This window comes from Petaurus breviceps, unplaced genomic scaffold (assembly GCF_028583685.1).
Source record: "Petaurus breviceps papuanus isolate PSGF00001 unplaced genomic scaffold, PetGlider_PUasm1.0 229, whole genome shotgun sequence".
NCBI classification, from domain to species: Eukaryota; Metazoa; Chordata; class Mammalia; order Diprotodontia; family Petauridae; genus Petaurus; species Petaurus breviceps.
In genome coordinates, this window is record NW_027185903.1 from 33616985 (window position 1) to 33635390 (window position 18406).

General features: G+C 39.8%; 1 protein-coding gene across 3 annotated transcripts in view; it reads right to left on the bottom strand.

Moving 5' to 3' along the window:
* Positions 1-5214: 5214 nt before the first annotated feature.
* RAB3C (RAB3C, member RAS oncogene family) overlaps positions 5215-18406 on the bottom strand; it is a 352364-nt gene continuing 339172 nt past the window's right edge. For all 3 annotated transcript variants that reach the window (XM_069096457.1, XM_069096456.1, XM_069096458.1), the window contains exon 5: positions 5215-15314. In XM_069096457.1, coding sequence (XP_068952558.1) covers positions 15127-15314 — 188 coding nt within the window. In that variant the 3' untranslated portion in view covers positions 5215-15126. The remainder of the gene's footprint in view (positions 15315-18406) is intronic.

The following is an 18406-nucleotide window of genomic DNA, read 5'->3' on the forward strand; positions in this document are numbered from 1 at the left end:
CTAGACTGTAATCCAGATTGAAGCAGGTTAAAGCAAGAGCGATTACCCCTCAGACTGGTTGCTTGGTCTCCCTACACTCTGCATGCCTGGAGCTGAAGCTTCCATGTGGCAGTGGCTGCGGCAGCCTTCAGCGGCTTCTTTTACCTAACTGCTCGGTCCCAAAGTCCACAGTGCACTGACCTCTCACTTTGTCCTTAGCATCCATATGTTGATAATTCTGGATCGCCACAGCTGCTGGTGGTCCAGAGTCCCTCCAGCTGGTGTTTGGTCAGACCTGCCCTGGGCCTAAAACCTTGGTGTGGGGCTGGGCTCAGCTCCCAGGGCACTGCTGGCTGATTCCTGCAGGCCTGCCAGGCTGTTCTCAGTGGAAGGTTAGCTTCTCCGTGTCATTTTGTGGGTTTTGTAGCTCCAAAGTTTGTTCAGAGTCCCCTTTTACATGAATTGGAGGTGGTGGGAGCCAGAGCCGCATGGAGGTCCTGTTTCTACTCCGCCATCTTGCTTCTGCCCTCAAAGTCCTTTTCAACCCAGCAGAAAGTACAGAAATATTAAAAAGTCTTTTGACTTACTGTTCCAGGTTTAGAACTCACAGCCCCAGGGATTTTAATTAGCTTTGTAAACTCACAGTGGCATCAATTTTTGAGTTCCTGCTTATAGGCTCTTGGCCTTTCAAAGAAAACAAAAGTACCCACCACTCAGAACTGACAGCCCTCCCGCTGCTAATGTGCCAGTAGGTGTTCTTATGAGGAGAACCTTTTTTCCTCCTGAATCTTTGGTTAGTAACAACTTCCTGTCTCCGCATTAAAATATCCTAACATTCTCTTTTAGAACATGCAATGAATGTCCTTTTCAGCTAAGTTTGATACATAGTGTATGATTTGTCACGTTTAACTTTTATGGCCTAGGAGCAGAGGCAAAAGGGAGAATGTCAGTGAATATATTAATTGGTAGTGACTTGGAGGTTATTTTGACCACTGAAAAAGCATCATGCTTGGCATCTCACACCCAAAATTATGAAGAAGCAGCTTCCAGACTTTCAGAAGCATGCCTGCCTTCTTCCCTTCTCCTTGGAAACTGTTTTCTTAGTTTGATGAGAACCGTTTCAGCAGTATAATACCCCAATGTGAGCCAGTGTCCTTGAGAGGGGCTTATCAGACACACTTAAAATTTATCTACTTTTTCTTTTATTAAAACTGAAGTTGCATTTATGTCTTTTGTTGTCACCTGTCTTGGGAAGTTGACCCCCTGAACCTCTGCCCTACTGCTAACCATCCCCCCTTCTATACAGAACCAGAAAATGGTAAGGAAAAATATCAATAATCAATTTCAAACAACTCTTACCACATCATTCCTCAAAAGGATGCTCTTATAGCTGATTTCACCAATAGGATTTACTAGAAGCTCTGCTCCAAAGCTAGTAAAAAAGTTAGGGCAGGAAGCAATTCCTGAGTGTTGTAAATAAAGTCATGAGAGTATGGGCCTGGAGCATAGGGATTCCCACATTCAGCTCATGTACATCAGCCCTTCTAAAACTTGACTTTGGGGACATAGACCTAGAGCTACAAGGGTCTGTCTTATACAACTCCCTTCTTCCCATTCTTTAGATTAGGAAATCAAGGCCCCAAGAAGTGTCGTGCTTAAGTTCCCTGTCATAAGATAATAAATGGCATAGCTATAATTCGAATTTGGGTCTTGTGACTCAGCTGCACTGCCTTGCCTTTCTGACAGGTTTCAAAGGGGTCTAAAAGAGACCAAGTTAAGGAGGTAAAATCCCCATAAAAACATGCCTGACTACTATTTTCACCTTTTTGTGTGTGTGTTTTTTTTCCTTTTGGTCTGTTTCTTTTTTCACAACTGTGACTTATAGAGAAATGTGTTTTACATAATTGCACATATATAACCTATATCAAATTGCTTACCATTTTAGGAAGAGAGGAAGGGAGGGAGGGAAAAAATTTTGGAATTCAAAATTGTGTAAAAATGAATGCTAAAATTGTCTTTACATATAATTGGGAAAAATAAGATACTATTAAAATTTAAAAAAAAATTTAAAAACATGTTTAACTTGTATAGCAAACTACCGGAGAGAGCAAAATTGGAGGTGTGAAAATTCCAGATTTGTCAAAAAGTTAAACTGTAAGTAGTCCTTCAATTTAAGAAATAAATTTTCATTATGTTACTGAGCCACAACTTTATTCTAGTGGATGCATTAAAATTAAATTTAGATAGACATAGATTTTCCCATAAAACAGCACTATTAGTCTGGGAACATTGAGAGAATGAACAAGTCATTCTGCCAATGGATATCCATAGGATAACGGAACCTTCAGAACTCTGGCTTCAGAAAAATTGGACCATAGAAATCATTGACATGCCTTTTTCAATCGCCTTCTATACAAGGTGCTAAAACTTCCTAGGAATTCTCAGTAATCTTTATGAGTGTCTGTTGCACAATTATAGAAATCTGTTTTTCTTTTCCTTTTTGGTTCTTTCATCTGCTTCCTGAGAGTCAGGCTGTCAGATAAACACTTCTGGGGAGTTTTGATGAGACACACACCTGGAAACCTTATGCCAAGGCAGAGAATTCTCTAAGAAAGAGAGCCCTAAGGTATGCCAGGCCCATCTCCAACCATCTCCAAGCTCTTGGTGCTGGCCTCTCCTTTCATTTCTATTTTCTGTTCCACTCATCTCAGATCTAGGAATGTCATTCATTCAATGTGGGATTTAGGTCAAGATTTCAAGGGAAAATAAATTTCTTAAGCCATTTAATTTTTAATGAAGTTTTCAGGAAGCAATATTTGGAGACTAATTCAAAGTGGAACACCACATTAAAGTAATTTATTCCGAGGCCATGTTCAGGAGAGGAACTTGTTTCTCAAAGAACACTTAGAGGTTCTATCAAGTTAGACAACACTCCAGGTATGGGTTTACCATTTGACTCTGTGTCATTTGATGATCAGGAAACTGCCCTACCTAATTTCAGAGTGGTTTATCACTAGTAGGTGCTACTTTGGAGGGGAGAGAAACATAGCAACCTCTGGGGATCATCTACTAAGGTATATATTATATTAGTTGCAATGTGTCCTCAAAGAGGGAATAACCATGGTATTGAAATAATTAACTCTCAAAGTATTCATGAAAAATGAAACACAAAACTTTACTGGGTTTTCATATTTGTGCTGTTTGTCTATATCGATTAGATTTGGACTGATATTTTCACTCAGAACAAAAACAGAAATGGGAATGGGGGAGGAGGGTAGCAGGGCAGAGGACAGTCCACTTACAGGTACAGTTGTGTTGGGAGGGGGTTTTCCATATCCCAAAGAGTCTTTTGTGTTCAGCCTTTTAGAGGCTGATGGAACAGCAGGAAATGGGAGGTGGGGAGAAGGGGGCATACTTCTCCGGATGGTGATTCCTGAGACAGACTTCCAATTACTCCACCTTTATTACATCTCTGGATTTGGGCATTGGGTGACATCACTTTTTCACTCAACTGCAGATACATGAGAGTGTGAACTACTCTTAACTATAGGCAACTGTCAACTATTAATGAGTCCCATACTAAGTCATTCAGAGAAGGGAATTCAAGTTCTACAATACAAGGAGCAATGCACTCTTCATGATAGACACCAAATCAATGGAAAGTGCAAATAAAAGAAATAGTCAAAGGAGCCAATTTCATAGTCTTTAGGATTAAACCAATACATTAATTTTAACCATCAACAGTCCGAATGATTCTACCATCCTCCTCCCCACTCGATTCAAAGTGGTTTAAGTGTTTTTTTTTTCTCATGGCTTTTGCTTCCTTTCATAGGAAAGGAAGAGGAGAATAAACATTTATATAGCTTTGTACCAGGGACGTGTTAATTACTTTGCAAATATTATGTCATTTGATCCTCACAACAACTCTGGGAAGTAGGAGCCAATATTATCCCCATTTTATAGTTGAGAACACTGAGGTAGACAGAGGTTAGGTGACTTGCCCAGGTTCATACAGCTAGGAAGTCTGAGGTATTCCTGACTCCAGGCCTAGCATGGTAGCTACCATGTTAACTGCCCTAGCTGGTTGCACATGACTTGATTGGTGAACTCTGAAACCAAGTCTGTTGGCAGGCTATTGACATGGGTCCTGTAGTTTAATTCAATCAACATTTATGGAGGTCTTTTAATACCACTAGAGTAATTTTTAGCAGGGGGTCCCTAGATGGCTCTCAGATGAAGTGCTTGGAGGTCAGAGGGACAATCTGAGCTGGGGGCAAAATGAAAATATGCATTTAAGGTTTACAGAGTGTTTTACATGTCAACTCTACAAGGTAGGAAACTACAGGTATTATTTTCCATGTTTTACAGATAAGGAAACTGAGGCTTTAAGAGGCTAAGCAACTTGCAGCTAGAAGGTACAATGGAAAGATCGCTGGGTCTTTAGTCAGAGGATCTGGGTTCAAATCTCAGCTTTGGCTCTTACCATGTAACTCTGGGCAAGTCATTTCACTTTTCCAAAACTCAGTGTTCTCATCTGCAAAATAAAAGGACTGGACTACCTCTTGAATATGTATTCTTTGTGTCAGAGGCATGTCTCTTCTGACTTGGTCTCATCATTCTAGGAGCTTTTTGGGTAGTGCTCAACAAAGCATTGACCTAAGAGCCTGTCCATCTACTTATCAGAGAATCAGCCAGTGTGTCATCTCAGACAAAGTCCCCTATATGAGAACTTTTACCTAATGCTGTTTGTGTAAGTGTGTGCACATGCATGCATGAGTACGTAAGGCTGATCATGGAAGGAGAAGAGATAGTTGGGAACGTTACTCTTTAAATGAGGGTCAAGATGAAGCATCAGAACCAATCTTTGACTTCCAATGGCCCTATATAGACACAGTTTCACAATGGCAGCCCTGACTTGATGCTTTTATCAGCTGGGGACTTGGTAGCTCTGAAATATGGGGCTGTCTGAGCAGAGTGAATTGGCCATGCAAAGTTGCTGTTATGAGATGTTATGTCAAGATAATGGTGGGATTTGCCATTCTGCCTACTCCCCCTTTTCCATTTTTCCCTATGTTCCTCATCTAAAAAATTACTTTGTTTTTACATCTTTGAGCTTTAATGGTATGTATAGGGCTGCAGGAAAATGATGACAGAATCACCATTTTCTTACTGGGACTGAAGCCTATAAAAATGGCCGCATGCAGAAAAAAAAAGCAATTGACCAAGACTAGAAAGTTCAGGAATATAGTCTCTTGAATATTTATTGTCATCTCCCAAAAATAAAATAAATCCAATGAACAAAAGGCATTTTGTTCTACAGAATTCACAAACAGACTGAATACTCAATGTAGCACACACAGTTTTTACAGAACTAATTTCAACAAAGAATTAAAATTCCACATGTGAAGAAATCTCATTGATTTACATCCAGACAAGAACTCCTGTGGACATAAGAAGAGCCATAATACTTGCTACTCGGCAGTGTGTTTAAACTCACAATTTAAAATCACAATCACTATATGGCAGTAGTAAGAGTTGGATCACAACTACCACACATGTATTAGAAGTGAGTAGTGTAATATTTTCCTAAAAACAATTCAGAAAAATCCATTTTTGACAAGAAGCTGAAAGTGTTGTCAAAGGAGCCATTTGGTCTTAGCCTACCCCATTTCCCCATTTCATAGTCATACAGCGTTACAGTCAAATAATGGATACCATATTCTGTTTGTCTAGGTGATATTACCTTGGATGTCTTAGATAATTACACTAGCAAGAGAGGAAAGTCATCTGTGTTCATGCTTAAAGACTCGTTTGAAAGCAATCCCCATTTTCTGCCAGACACTGGGCCTATCTTGTAGACTAGAATGGCAAGATTTCCTTCTTATTGAAGTCACTGGGTCAACTGAGAAAGTTAAACTGGATAGATAATTCAGGAATTCTTTAGAAGGTCAACTGGATCGCTTCTGCTATGACTGTAAGACTTTTCTCACTTATGCTACATAAAACACATCTCCCTTCTATCTCCCTAGCTACCTCCACTCATTCAAAGCTTGGATCATCCTGTTGTCTGCATGAAGCCTTCCCTGACTATTCTCTTCCTAATGGACTCCCCACTGACTACAGCACTCATGGTCTATCCTAGCTCCTCTCTCATATTGGGTGGTAAGTGTCATATAACCATAATTCTCAACTTTCCAACTTTTAATGTCCCAGACCACATTCCATAATTTGTTTCTCCCCACAAATACTGCACTGCACAAGTAGTAGGTGTTGAATAAATTCATGTAGCCTATTAAGTTCCTTGTCTGCATTTTTAAAATAATACCTTGTCTGTTCCTAAGATTCTCTACCTTTTTTGGGGGGGGGCGGGTATGGGGGAGTTTCCTATTAACTCTTGTTTTGTATACATCTATTTTATTCAGTGAATTTGAAGACTAGGCATAGAATACAGGGAACCATTTCACATCTGTTTGGGTAGCCCTTGGGAATGGCAAAGGTTTAATGCAATTTGGTGTCTTTAGATTCCCATTTTATGACATGTCAGGGAAAACACAAGGTGTAATTGTTTAGAGATGCCTATGGATCAAGAGAGAAACAACTTATCCTGCAATAGTTTTAGTGAAGCACAGAAAATTTGCTGTTGCTTTGAAATGTTTAAGATATCATTTTGGGGGGTCTAGATCTGCAATTTTATAAATGTGAGAAACTCATAAGTGTGGAAACTCACTCCACGGATACAGAACAGTCATTCATCTGCAATTTATAGTCTTAGAAAGTTTACTAGGCCACCAAGAGGTAGTGACTTCCCCAGGGCCACCCAGTTAGTGTGTATCTGAATGTAGGACTTGAACTCACCTGACCCTGAGGCTACTCTACACATTACACCAAACTGCCTTTAATGGGCCTTACTATGTTGACTAATAGAAAGAAGTATTGCACAAGGCTCTAGTGACTTATTTATTTCTTAGGACTGAAATAACATAGGAGAAATAAGAGTTTAAGGTGGTTAGTTTACTTTGAATCTGTACTCCAGGTAACTAAATTACAATTTGTTATTCTGTAAGTGAATTATGTGCAAACAGGGTGAACTTTTCTGCTCTTTAATGAAACTCCAGGTCAAAATCTAAAAAGTTAGCTAAGATATGGAGAAGAGAAGGTGAATGTTTGAATAGGGACAGCAGTTATTGACTACCTTCCAAAATGATTTAAAGACGCTCTGAGTTTCAATTTTCATTAGTATGGACAATGAAGAATTGATAATGATTATACCATCTAAGAAAATGCTCTGTCCAAGGTTCCTAGGGTTTATGTAAGGTGGGGGGGGGGGAAACCTAACATATTATCCAATAATTATAACAGGAAAGTTCCTAATAGACAAACTACATCATCAGTCATTCAGAGACTAAGTTTCTCCCTCCCTGAAGAGCACTATTTAATTTTTCCTGGGTCACTGGATTTAGTATTTGTCAATAATTGGAATCATCTAAGCAGAAACTAAAGGACAACTTTGGACTTGGGGAAAAATACCTTCACAATTACTCCCCTCTCCTGCTCTCCCCCCTAAAAAAAAACCTACTCAACAAAAACAGCATTCTACTGTCATTCTGTTTGGAAAAGAACATCTACTAATGTAAAAAATAAAACTGATGTGCACCTGGGAAAGTTTTGCCTTCTATAGGAAAAATAGTTGAGGGTAGGCATGGAAGAGTCTCACGCAACACCAATAAAAGTATTTTCTGTATAAAACACATCACTAGACATATACAACTACAATAAATCTTTTGAATCAGTCATGCACCAGCAATCACATCCCATGCATTCATCAGAATTCATCCTTTCACACTAGTTTATATACACTGAGTAAGTCATTAAATATTGCACTTATTGGCCCATGAACCCTCAATTTAGAGGTGTTGAAAAATAGAAAACAAATTTATTCTTATAACATAGTTCATGCAACATTTAAGACACTTCAGTTCCACAAACACCATTAAATAGTTGCACATTCTGACAATCCAAAAAGTAGCACATCACATCTGACAACAATATATTAACGGGAATTACAGAATGAACGATTTTCATTCCACATTCATTCATGGGGACAGGGGGACTACCTGTGGCAAACCATTCAGTGAAACGGCAATGATTACCAGATTTTGTTTTCATGACATGAAACTGCTAGACAACCTTAGGACACATTCTCTCCTCTGAAATGCCAGGTATCTGTGTGCAAACCATAGACCATCTGCTCATGCTGTCTCTAAGAGCAGCACTCCTAGGGCCTGTGGACTTGACCCAAGAGGATCCCAGCTTGACAAAAAATCAGGAATTAAGAAGTCCAGGGAGGAAGACTACAACTATCTCTGAATTATCAACAATAATGGAAAGTAAGAATTGCAGAGATTCGATTAAATGCACAGATAATCCCTCAAATCAATCTTAGCAATAAATTTACATGTTTTCTGGAAATGAATAGGTGCTAATAAGATGTAAATGTAATTTGAGCTTTGTGCCCTGAAAAAAATGTTCATCTCTTAAAACATAAATTGGAGAGCCAGAAAAAAATCTCCTCGCCTTCTCCAGAATGTTATTGGCATTTCTTGTCTTTCTTCCACCTTCTGTGCTTAGTGGGAGTTGGTCATACACATGTGAACACTATGTATGATCACATCAAATCAACCCAGAATTGAGAAGCATTGCTGCAGACCCATATCAGGGTTCCTTACTTAGACAAGAGTTCTATCCCACACAGCACCTCAGTTAAATGAAAAAACTGACTGTTCTTTGCAGTTTAACACTGCAGCAAAAGCTGCCCTCCCTTCCCCATTAGAATTAGGCCAGCAACAAGGATGAACGACATTCATCTGCTTGGCTTAATGCTCTCTTTTTCACTTCGACGCCCTGTGTAGGGAGGAAGGTGGTTTTAGAGGAAATCTTTAATTTTTTTTTTATTTGAGGAACAAGTCTTTTGATTCTCCCTTAAAACATTTCTTTTGGGGCGGCTCCCAAGTCCGGAGGACCTGGGATCGGTTCCGGCCTCAGATACTTAACACTCACACAACAAAAACTGGCTGTGTAACCTTGGACAAGTTACTTAACCCCAATTGCTTTATAAAACAAAAACCAAAACCCAAAATTTCTTTCAAAGTTTGCCAGGGAGGACTATCACTTAACCATGAAAAGAACAGAATAAGTGGGGTGGGCAGGGTTAGATGAGCCCACCAGGCAGAAAAGCAGAAATTTTCTCCTGGGGTGGGGGGAGGTCCTGAAGCCTGGGGTGGCTAGTATGGAGTGTTAGAGCCTTCTGCTTCCTCCCCTCTTCGATGCCCTGGTCCAATCCTGGGCCATGAATTAGACTCTGCTACTCAAAAGTTTCCCTGAAATCAAAATCAGTCTCAATGCTGGAACCAATACCAAAAGCCTGCGCTCACCACAAACTCCACACTGCTTTATCTTTAAACTAAATAAGGTGCAGGTGTTGCCTCTGGGTAGGCAGAGCAGAACAAAAACTTGATCTTTCTGATGGCTGATTGAAAAGGCTTTCAATATCTGGCTGTTCAAACAGTATTATATTCTACACTCTAACTGGAGCAGAGCTGCAATCAATAGTTATTCACACAGGGAAAGACCTTTCAGATCTAGAAATATCAACATGCACACACACAAAGGGATTTTTGGGTCTATGAAGACTTTTACAATGACTTAAAAATGCTACGTGTATCACGGTTCTACGCATGCAGTTGCTACCTTGGTTAGGGCTGAAATCTTTCTAATAAATGGGTACTATAGAGTCACATGAATGCTGCTGGCTTGATTAAGGTCATGTTGCAACATTCATGTTTAGCATCCAATGACTACATACTATATTATGATCATGCACTAAGACACCTGCCCTGGGGGAAAGCACTAGGTAATGAGCCAGGGTTTATTGATGATTGTCTCCCGGAGATGCCACTTTATGAAAGTTCAACTTGAAGCATGGTGTCCAAGTTGGGTGAGTGGAATGAACATGAGAAATGTACTCCATTTACAAAGTTATGTAACAAGTTCCAGAGATTTAAATAGGTACCCCCACAACACACTTGTATACACCATACTCAAGCACGCAAACACACACACACACACACACACCAAGTAAAAGGCAATGTAATACTTTGACTAAAAGGTCTACAAATTATCTCCATAAAGTTAAAGCATAAAAATATATATTGGTGTATTCAAATTATTGGTCTCCCATGTAGTTAGGTGGTAATTTTACAGATGCTGCATTCCACATTTTCCACATGTTAATGTTATCATTTGTTCACAAATGAAGGCACACTCAGTTTTCTCTAAAAATAAAAACCTCATCACTGATACATATATCTAATGATAATGCAGCAGAAAGAAATTCATAGGAAGTGGGCCAGTTTTTTGAAAACTCCTTAAAAATCCATGAGGGAAGTAGAGGTTGTTCAGAGAAAGGGCAGTGGCAGCAACATGAGTCTGTTGGGTAGACTAGGGAGCTATCAGCTGAGCTGGCTCAAGACAAATTTTGTTTAATGTCTACAGCAGAGAAGCTTCACTATTTTCTTAAAACTTACTTGAAGAAAATATCTCATGTACCTTCAGGCCCCTTCAAGCTTGAACACAGCAGTGCTGATACCTCTATACACGTGGTTATTTGATTAGGTAATTAGGTAGTAGACATCCAATTCTGCCTATTCACTAGATTGGTAGCCAAGTTTTAGGAAATGTATTTCTGAAATACTTGAGCTTTGTCTGTCTGTCTTTAGCTCTCAGTCTGTCTCTGTTTGTCTTTCTTTTGGGGAGAATTGGGGAGAGTTACTTGTGAAATGTAGTCTGACTCATTTCAGTGGTGAAGACTAGAGAATGAAAGCCAGGATTGAAGTACATAACAGCAGGGATAGCATTCTTTAAAAAAAATATTGTTATTTGGCAGCATTGCTCTCTCATATTTGTGTCATATCTATTTTATTTTATTTTACTTTGGGGTAGGGACAGGTGAAGAGGGGAAGAAGAGGTTTAAAAAATACCTCTACCAACAGTGCAACAGAATACTTTTTCTGAGGAGTGTAGAGTCTTTTCCAATTAAAATTTGGATTATTTTGCATACGTGTTCTTATCTTTATTCTCTTTCTCAATTGAGGTTTGAGGTAAGTATCTGTGTAATGCATTTACATAGGCATAGGGACTAGATGAATGATTTCATTGGTAAAGGGATTTCCCAGGTAAGAAAACTGCCTCTTTCGGTGCATACTGGCACCTTCTCTGTAACTGACAGTTTGAGAGAGTTGCCTAGGATGCTGAGGCGTTAAGTGATTTACTGGGTCATTTAATTAGTACATTTCAAGAGGCAAGATTTGGACTTAGGTCTTCTGTTCTCCAACATGAGGACTGTTATGACATGCTAACATCAGGACAAGACAGGAAGGGATGTGACCTGAGGTTGAGCAGTAGCTCTGTCCACAGCCCCCAACTATACTATACCTCCCAAGTGATTATCCTTAAGAGCCTCTGAGATATGACTGTCCCACAGTTGGCTAGCTAAAGTCACCTAAGTTTCTGGCAGCTAAGGACCATATACCAAGGTCTCTCCCCAAACAAGTCCAGTTAAGTGGGCAGTTAACACTCTCTGGGGTAAAAAGGAGAGAACTAGTTACAAAACCATGGGGATAGAAAACCATACATTACATAAATGTAGGACACTGCTTATAGAAACTCACTCAATTCATTTCAAGCCAGTTTCTCCATGTGTTGTTTGGTTTTAAAGCCAGGACCTCTGGATAAGGACAGGAATAAAAGGAAAAAAAATACAATCAACCATACCCAGCATTTCTCACATGTTCTGCAGCTGTCACATGGAACCCCCCCCATTTCAAGGGGGTGCCAATCAGCCCTTGACATTTTCCATTCAACTATAGAAAACTGAATCTACCCTGGGATTTGAGCTGCATAACTGAAGGTGAGAAAGAGCAGCTCAGAATCCATCAGGGTTTGAAAGGAAGTTCACAGTTGAATGAAAGTGGGTAGTAGGGGCGGCCAGGTAGCACAGCAAGTAAGGGAACTGGCCCCAGTGCCGGGATGACCTGGGAATCGAATCTGCGCTCAGACACTTAGCACCCACCCAGAAACACCTGGTTGTGTAACCTTGAGCAAGTTACTTAACCCCAATTGCTTAAAAAAAAAGTGGGTAGTAGTAGTTGCATCTGTAGTAGTAAGGTCAAATGCCCCTTTGTAAAGAGACAGACTGTGGCTACCCCAAACTTCTATACTCACACACATGTTTGGCATGGTATAGACCCAGGGCATCTCACTCTTGACTATCTGCTCCAAGAGTGAATCTGTTTCCATTGACATTTGGCATTTTATTTGCAGGGAAGGGGACATCCAAGGTGGGAAAACTGAACCACTTTCCTTTGTAATATCAGGCACTCAGCAAACATTTATAATGTGTCTACTATACCTCTGATGCTGTGCCCTTTACTCTTCCATTTTAATGAAGATAAAACGGCCCCTCCAAAATGTTTATCTAAAATGCTCTCTAATTCTTTTTTTTTCTTTTTTTTGCTTTTTGGAGGGCAATTGGGTTTAAGTAACTTGCCCAAGGTCACACGGCTAGGTTTTTGGTTTGTGTGGTGTGTTAAGTGCCTGAGGCCGGACCCGAACTCAGGCCCTCCTGACTCCAGGGCCAGCACTCTACTCACTGTACCACCTAGCCACCCCTTGTCTCTAATTCTTTTATATTTAAGGGCTTAAAAAAAGATCATGTCTCATTTTTGTTATTTCATAGTTTGCAAAAGTAATTCAAGGCCAGGAACTATTTATTTTTCAATTGTCCAGCAATATCTAGCAAGTCACACACAGCTGCAGGTGTTAAGAAGTATTCTGATTCTGATGTTGAGAAACCTGGTCATGCAATTGCAAAGCTAACTGTTGGATTCCCAAACGAGCTTTCTCTTCACCTTGATTTTTGAAGGGTTCAAAACCAATCATTGCTATATAAAACTGGTGAAAAGCAAATGTTCCTCCATGGTCCAGGAATACCTTGCAGGTTGTCAAATGGAGAAATTGCCTTCAATTAGGGGTAAACTAAACTGCCAATCCAACAATTAATGAAGTAAAAAAGAAATTCTAAATTTCCACTCTGGTGATTCATCCATAGCCTCTGATTTTCAACTGACTTATAAGACCCAATTCTATATGATGTGAGTATTTTATGTTTTCTGAGCCCTTTCAGAAAACAAACAAAACTGTGGCCAGTTTTTCTTCTATCCATGACTTTTCTAGGTCCCCTTCCCAATCCCCCCCAAGTCCAAGCCCACCCCCCCAACACACACACACTAGAAACTATGTCAGAGGAAGGGACTCTGGTTTTGAAATTCATAAGCTGCATGTAATTCCAAAGAAAAAGCAAAGAATCCTTTCACTCTGCAAACAATCCCACATATCCTAGGTTAATAATCACCTTCTAAGGTGGCAAAACTGAACAAAATGCAAGCTTCCCTAATAGAACTATCTTCCAAATCCTTAATAAGGCTCCTCCCTTACTATATCCCTTGCAGATTCCAGCTGTCAATAAGTGAGCACAATGAGATATGGAATTACTATATTTAACACAGTGTATAGTAGGGCATCAACATCTATGTCTTCCAAAAATCTGGGGTAAGTGGGAGTAGGAATCTAGGCATTTGGCTCCTCTCCTACAGGACTTCAAAATATTTGTGAAACAATGACTGCACAAAACGGAGCTCCAGATAGTGTCTTTGAGGTTTTTAATTAATACATTTTTTGTTTGGGAAGCCACATGATAGGAGGGTGGAGGTAAAGTGGGGTGCCAGTATTCCACACATCCAGGCCTTGAAGGCAGAGGGATGCACTGTTTTCACCTTTTGGAATCCATGTTTGCATCACCTAAATAATCTTGAAGGGATGGCCCAGATTGGTTTCAGAAACCTCCTAAAGGTGTCCTCCTCAAGCAAAAAGACTTCTGAGACAACCACAAAAACACTCCAAAAGAAGGGACAGCAAAGTTTTTTGCTCTCAAAATCAAAAGACAAAACTCTTTCCTTAATCCTTGTGCCCTCAAGCTCTCCACTGATCCTACAATCAGAACAGCTTGACCTGAATGCTGACTGAGTGACTCAGGCCTAGGTGAAGGGGTTTGTTCCCAGATTGGGTTGAGGGGAGATGGGAGGTGAGAGGATAGAGAACAATTTTGTTTAACCCATTGGAGGTCTCACCAATTCACTTTGTCTCAGTTAAAATGCTTTCTGCAGAGCTATGGAATTCCATAATCATGCCTCCATTTACCCAGTGACCCAAACATTCAGATTAATGCATAAAATCAGCAGAAACAGTTGCCATGGTTTAGCCACATTTTAAGCAAAGGTGGAATGTTTTGTTTTGTTGTTGTAATAGTAATTGTTGTTTTAACAACAGCAAGAAACAAACATATACTTAAATCCAATTTTCTGCCAAGTTAACCATCGAACCTCATACAACACCTGAGGGTTATGGAAATAATATTTGTATTTCTTTAGAATCAATATTCCCTTTAGTTTTAATACCAGTGAAAAATGAACTCATGACTTAATATGTAAGCTAACCAGGCCCAATGACTGTCTCCTTAATTACCAGTAATATTTCAGAATTGATTTTAAGTCAAGAGGAAAGCAAACACAACACAGAAGCTTTGTTGCCTTCTTTTCTACTCTCCCTTCCCAACCTCCACCAAGGATAACCCTATCATTGCCCCACAGAGTGATTACAAGCAGCATAATTTGAATTTGATGAAGCAATCAGAAGTAGCAGTAAAATTATAGTTTGAGGTCATGGCACCAGATGAATTTAGCATAATCTTAAAAAAAAAGTAAAAACTCAGAAGACTAACAAACAACTATTCACATGCAGATATCAGAGGTTGATAAATGGATAATCCTTACAAATTTAAGATCACATATATTTGCCATATATTGACACAGGAAATTTCCAAAGAGCTGTATGCACATATCACCCATTGACATCAAAGACTTCCCTCAAATAAATTAATGGACAGTATAAATAAAGGCTAATAGACCATTTATGGATGCTCTTTTTTCTTTTTGGCAATAGAACGCACTAGGGCTGCCTTGGCCAGCAGCTCCATTAACAGCCACAGTTGGGCTGCTGTGGTGGTGGAGATTCTTTGAGTCTTGTATTCTGTTTTCCGGCAGCAATGGCAGGATCTGTCTCCAAGCTCTCTGACATTTTGTCACAGATGATATCCACGAGGCGCTCAAATGTCTGCTTGACATTTATGTTGTCCTTGGCACTTGTTTCAAAAAATTCAAACCCTGGAGGAGAAATACAGAAACACAAATGATCATTGCACATGTCTGGACTGGACCACAATTCAGGCCCTTTTCACCTGGCTTCTCCCTAATACCTCCCACACCCTGCCCCCAAACTTGATAGACTGGCTTTTCCAGGGGGAGGGTGAGCTGAATGAGAATGTGCCAAATGTCTGAGTGCCTTCAGGTTGCCAGTGAAAAGTAAAATGCTAAATGGAATGTCTCAAGCCCTTTTCTATTTTACACTAAAGGCAATGAATGGTGATTAGAGCTCTATTACTATTTTTTGAAATGTTTTATTTTAAAAAAACAAACAAACCATGAACTTCCTTCAACCCAATCTGTTTCTTAGACTCCCCTTCTCTAGCGTCTCTTCCCCAGGGTTGGAATCCTGGGCATTTATTACTTTTCTCATCTTTGCCGTTGACAGTCCTTATCTGCTTTGAATCAGAATGTCTTGCTCTTTGTTTTCCTCTGGTACCATCAAATTATGGGAATTCTCCTGACCTGACCCTGAAGTGTCTATTCTATGTTGTTCTCTCAGCTCACATATCCAGCAGATGCCCATTTTAATAATAACCTCAGGTAACAGCAACAATCATTGAAATCTATATGGCATTCACATAGTTTGCAAGAGCTTCATATACATTATCCCCTGTGAATCTTACAATAGCCCTGTGAGATAAACACTATAAATGTTACTATGACCATTTTACTGATGACAAAATGGAGACTCACAGACCTCAACAATAACCAACATTTATACAATGCTTTAAGCTTACAAAGTGCTCTACATGTATTAATTCGTTGGATCCTCACAGCATCCCTGAGAAGTAGGTGTTACTCATTATCCCCATTTTACAGATGAGTAAATGAAAGGTCCAATGACTTACCCAGAGTCACACAGCCATTAAGTGTCTGGGGCAGATCTTCTGCATCCTCCCCATTCTGACAGACTGTTAAGTCTGTAAGTCTTGGTGCCAGAGCACCTACTACCTTCTTCACAATCTATAGAATATGTAAACCATTGGCTAAGTGGACAGCAGGTGGCACTACCCACCATAGAATTGACTTCCGGAGTTCAGACTCCAGTGAATTGCCTAGGAGCAGCGGGGCAGCAGCCCCAAAGTGTGTACCTATCTCCTAGAGCTTACTTTTTCACCTTTGCTGAAGTCAAACAATGGGTGGTGTTTGGCATATGGCTGGGAAGAGGCTTGACAGTGATTTTGCTGGAGCTGCAACTGATAATCTCACAACTCTGATGCTTCATTGTACCTGTGTAGAAACAGATTTGGCAGCTTGCCCCGTATGCAACCATCCTAGTCTATTGTGTTTGGATTCGGCTTCTGTTGGCTAAGCTTACAATTCAGTCGCCATGGTAACCTTCCACTGGAACAGTCAGAGATTGCTCTGGTCCAGTCAGGGGGTGCTGATTTAGGATGTTTGGGAATGAACACAAAACTGCTATTCTAATCTGCTCTGGATTTCACACTCTATAAATCTGTCTAGTCACATCTGGCCTATCTCAGAGAAGCTGAGATTCAAAATGATTAACTCTTGTGACCATATTTCTCCATCTGGAGGCCAAAACCACTAAGTAAAAGTACATTCAGTTTTGCTTTCAGAACAAAACCCTTTTTATAAGACAGGTATGAGAGGCAGTGTGGTACAGTTAAGAGAGTACTAGAATGAGTGATAGAAATTTCAAGAGGTTACTTCAAGTTGAACAGGCTTTAAGTCGAAAAGCTGAGGTTCAAGGTCAGGTTCTGGGTCTCCAAATGCAATGTCATTTACATCCCATCAGGAAGACCTAGATCTGAGCCATTGCTTATTAGTTGTATGACCATCTTTCATGCTCAAGTTCATTTTAATCTATAAAACAGGCCTGCAATAATGCCTTCTCTATTGACGTCAAAGGGTCACTGAGAGAATCAAATGAGATGTATATAAAAGACCCTTATGAGGAATGAGGAGCCATATGAATGGAAGCTATATTATTTTCTGAAATGGTATTGCAAAACAGAGGAAGGCACTTCTTAAGAGGTTGTCATATTCACTGAACAACTCATTTCAGAAGCTCCTATAAGGCAGTATACTTATTCTGTATTTATGAGTCATGGATGCACTCTATTATGGGGTCCAAGTAAGTGTAGAATCTGGTCTGCATCAACTGTCAGAATAGGCAGGTTTTTGTTTTTCTTTTTAAATCAGTAGGCTCAAATAAATGACATTTCTAGGTACAGCAGGCACACCCTCCTTCTAATTAGTAGTAACTGGCACATAGGCTATTCTGCAGTGGGAATTTCTGAACCACAGTTGCCAATTTATAAGCCTCAGAGGAAATGATTTCAATTGACCCAAATGTCAAGTCACTAACAAGACAGACATCCACAGTCCAACTTTTCTTCTTTCAGTGTCTGTTTTGGTTGTGGTTAGTTTCAAATATATAACAGGAAACTACCATTTATCCAGAATAACTCAGAAATAGGGTATTTTGTTTGACTGGCCATTCTGAACTACTAAATACAGGTCACAGATTCAGATAATTCAATTACAGTAAAACACATGGAACTAAAATAATATTGGGCACAATTTAGTCATATGATTTAGAAGGCAGTGTAAGATTAATATGAGCACCAATCAGCATAGCTAAATCTAGAAACTGTTGCACTTGGGGCTAGAAACATCTGTGGGCCAGAAAGGGGAGAAAGGGGCCAGATATCACCCAATATAGGAGACACATACCTTGTGACATCAGCATGAGGCTACCTTGGAGAGAGAGGAGCAGTATAGGAAGGGGAAGAGATTACCTTATTGAACCATTTAAATTATTTTAACTTTTTTTAAAAAGGACATTTTACATATTTTAAGCTTCTTGTTTTAACCATTAAAAAAATCTAAATGTTGTCTTTTGTTTCTATGTTGCTGAAGGACAAATATTGTCAATACCTTCTAAATTCAGCAAAATTCAGCACCTTGGGCAGAGCACAGATTTCAGTGCCCTAGTTTTAGTACATGGTCAATCTCCACTGCTCAAGATGCAGAAAGTGTAGTGGGAGCTCAGGCAGACGCTAGCACCCTCCTCCACTTATAAT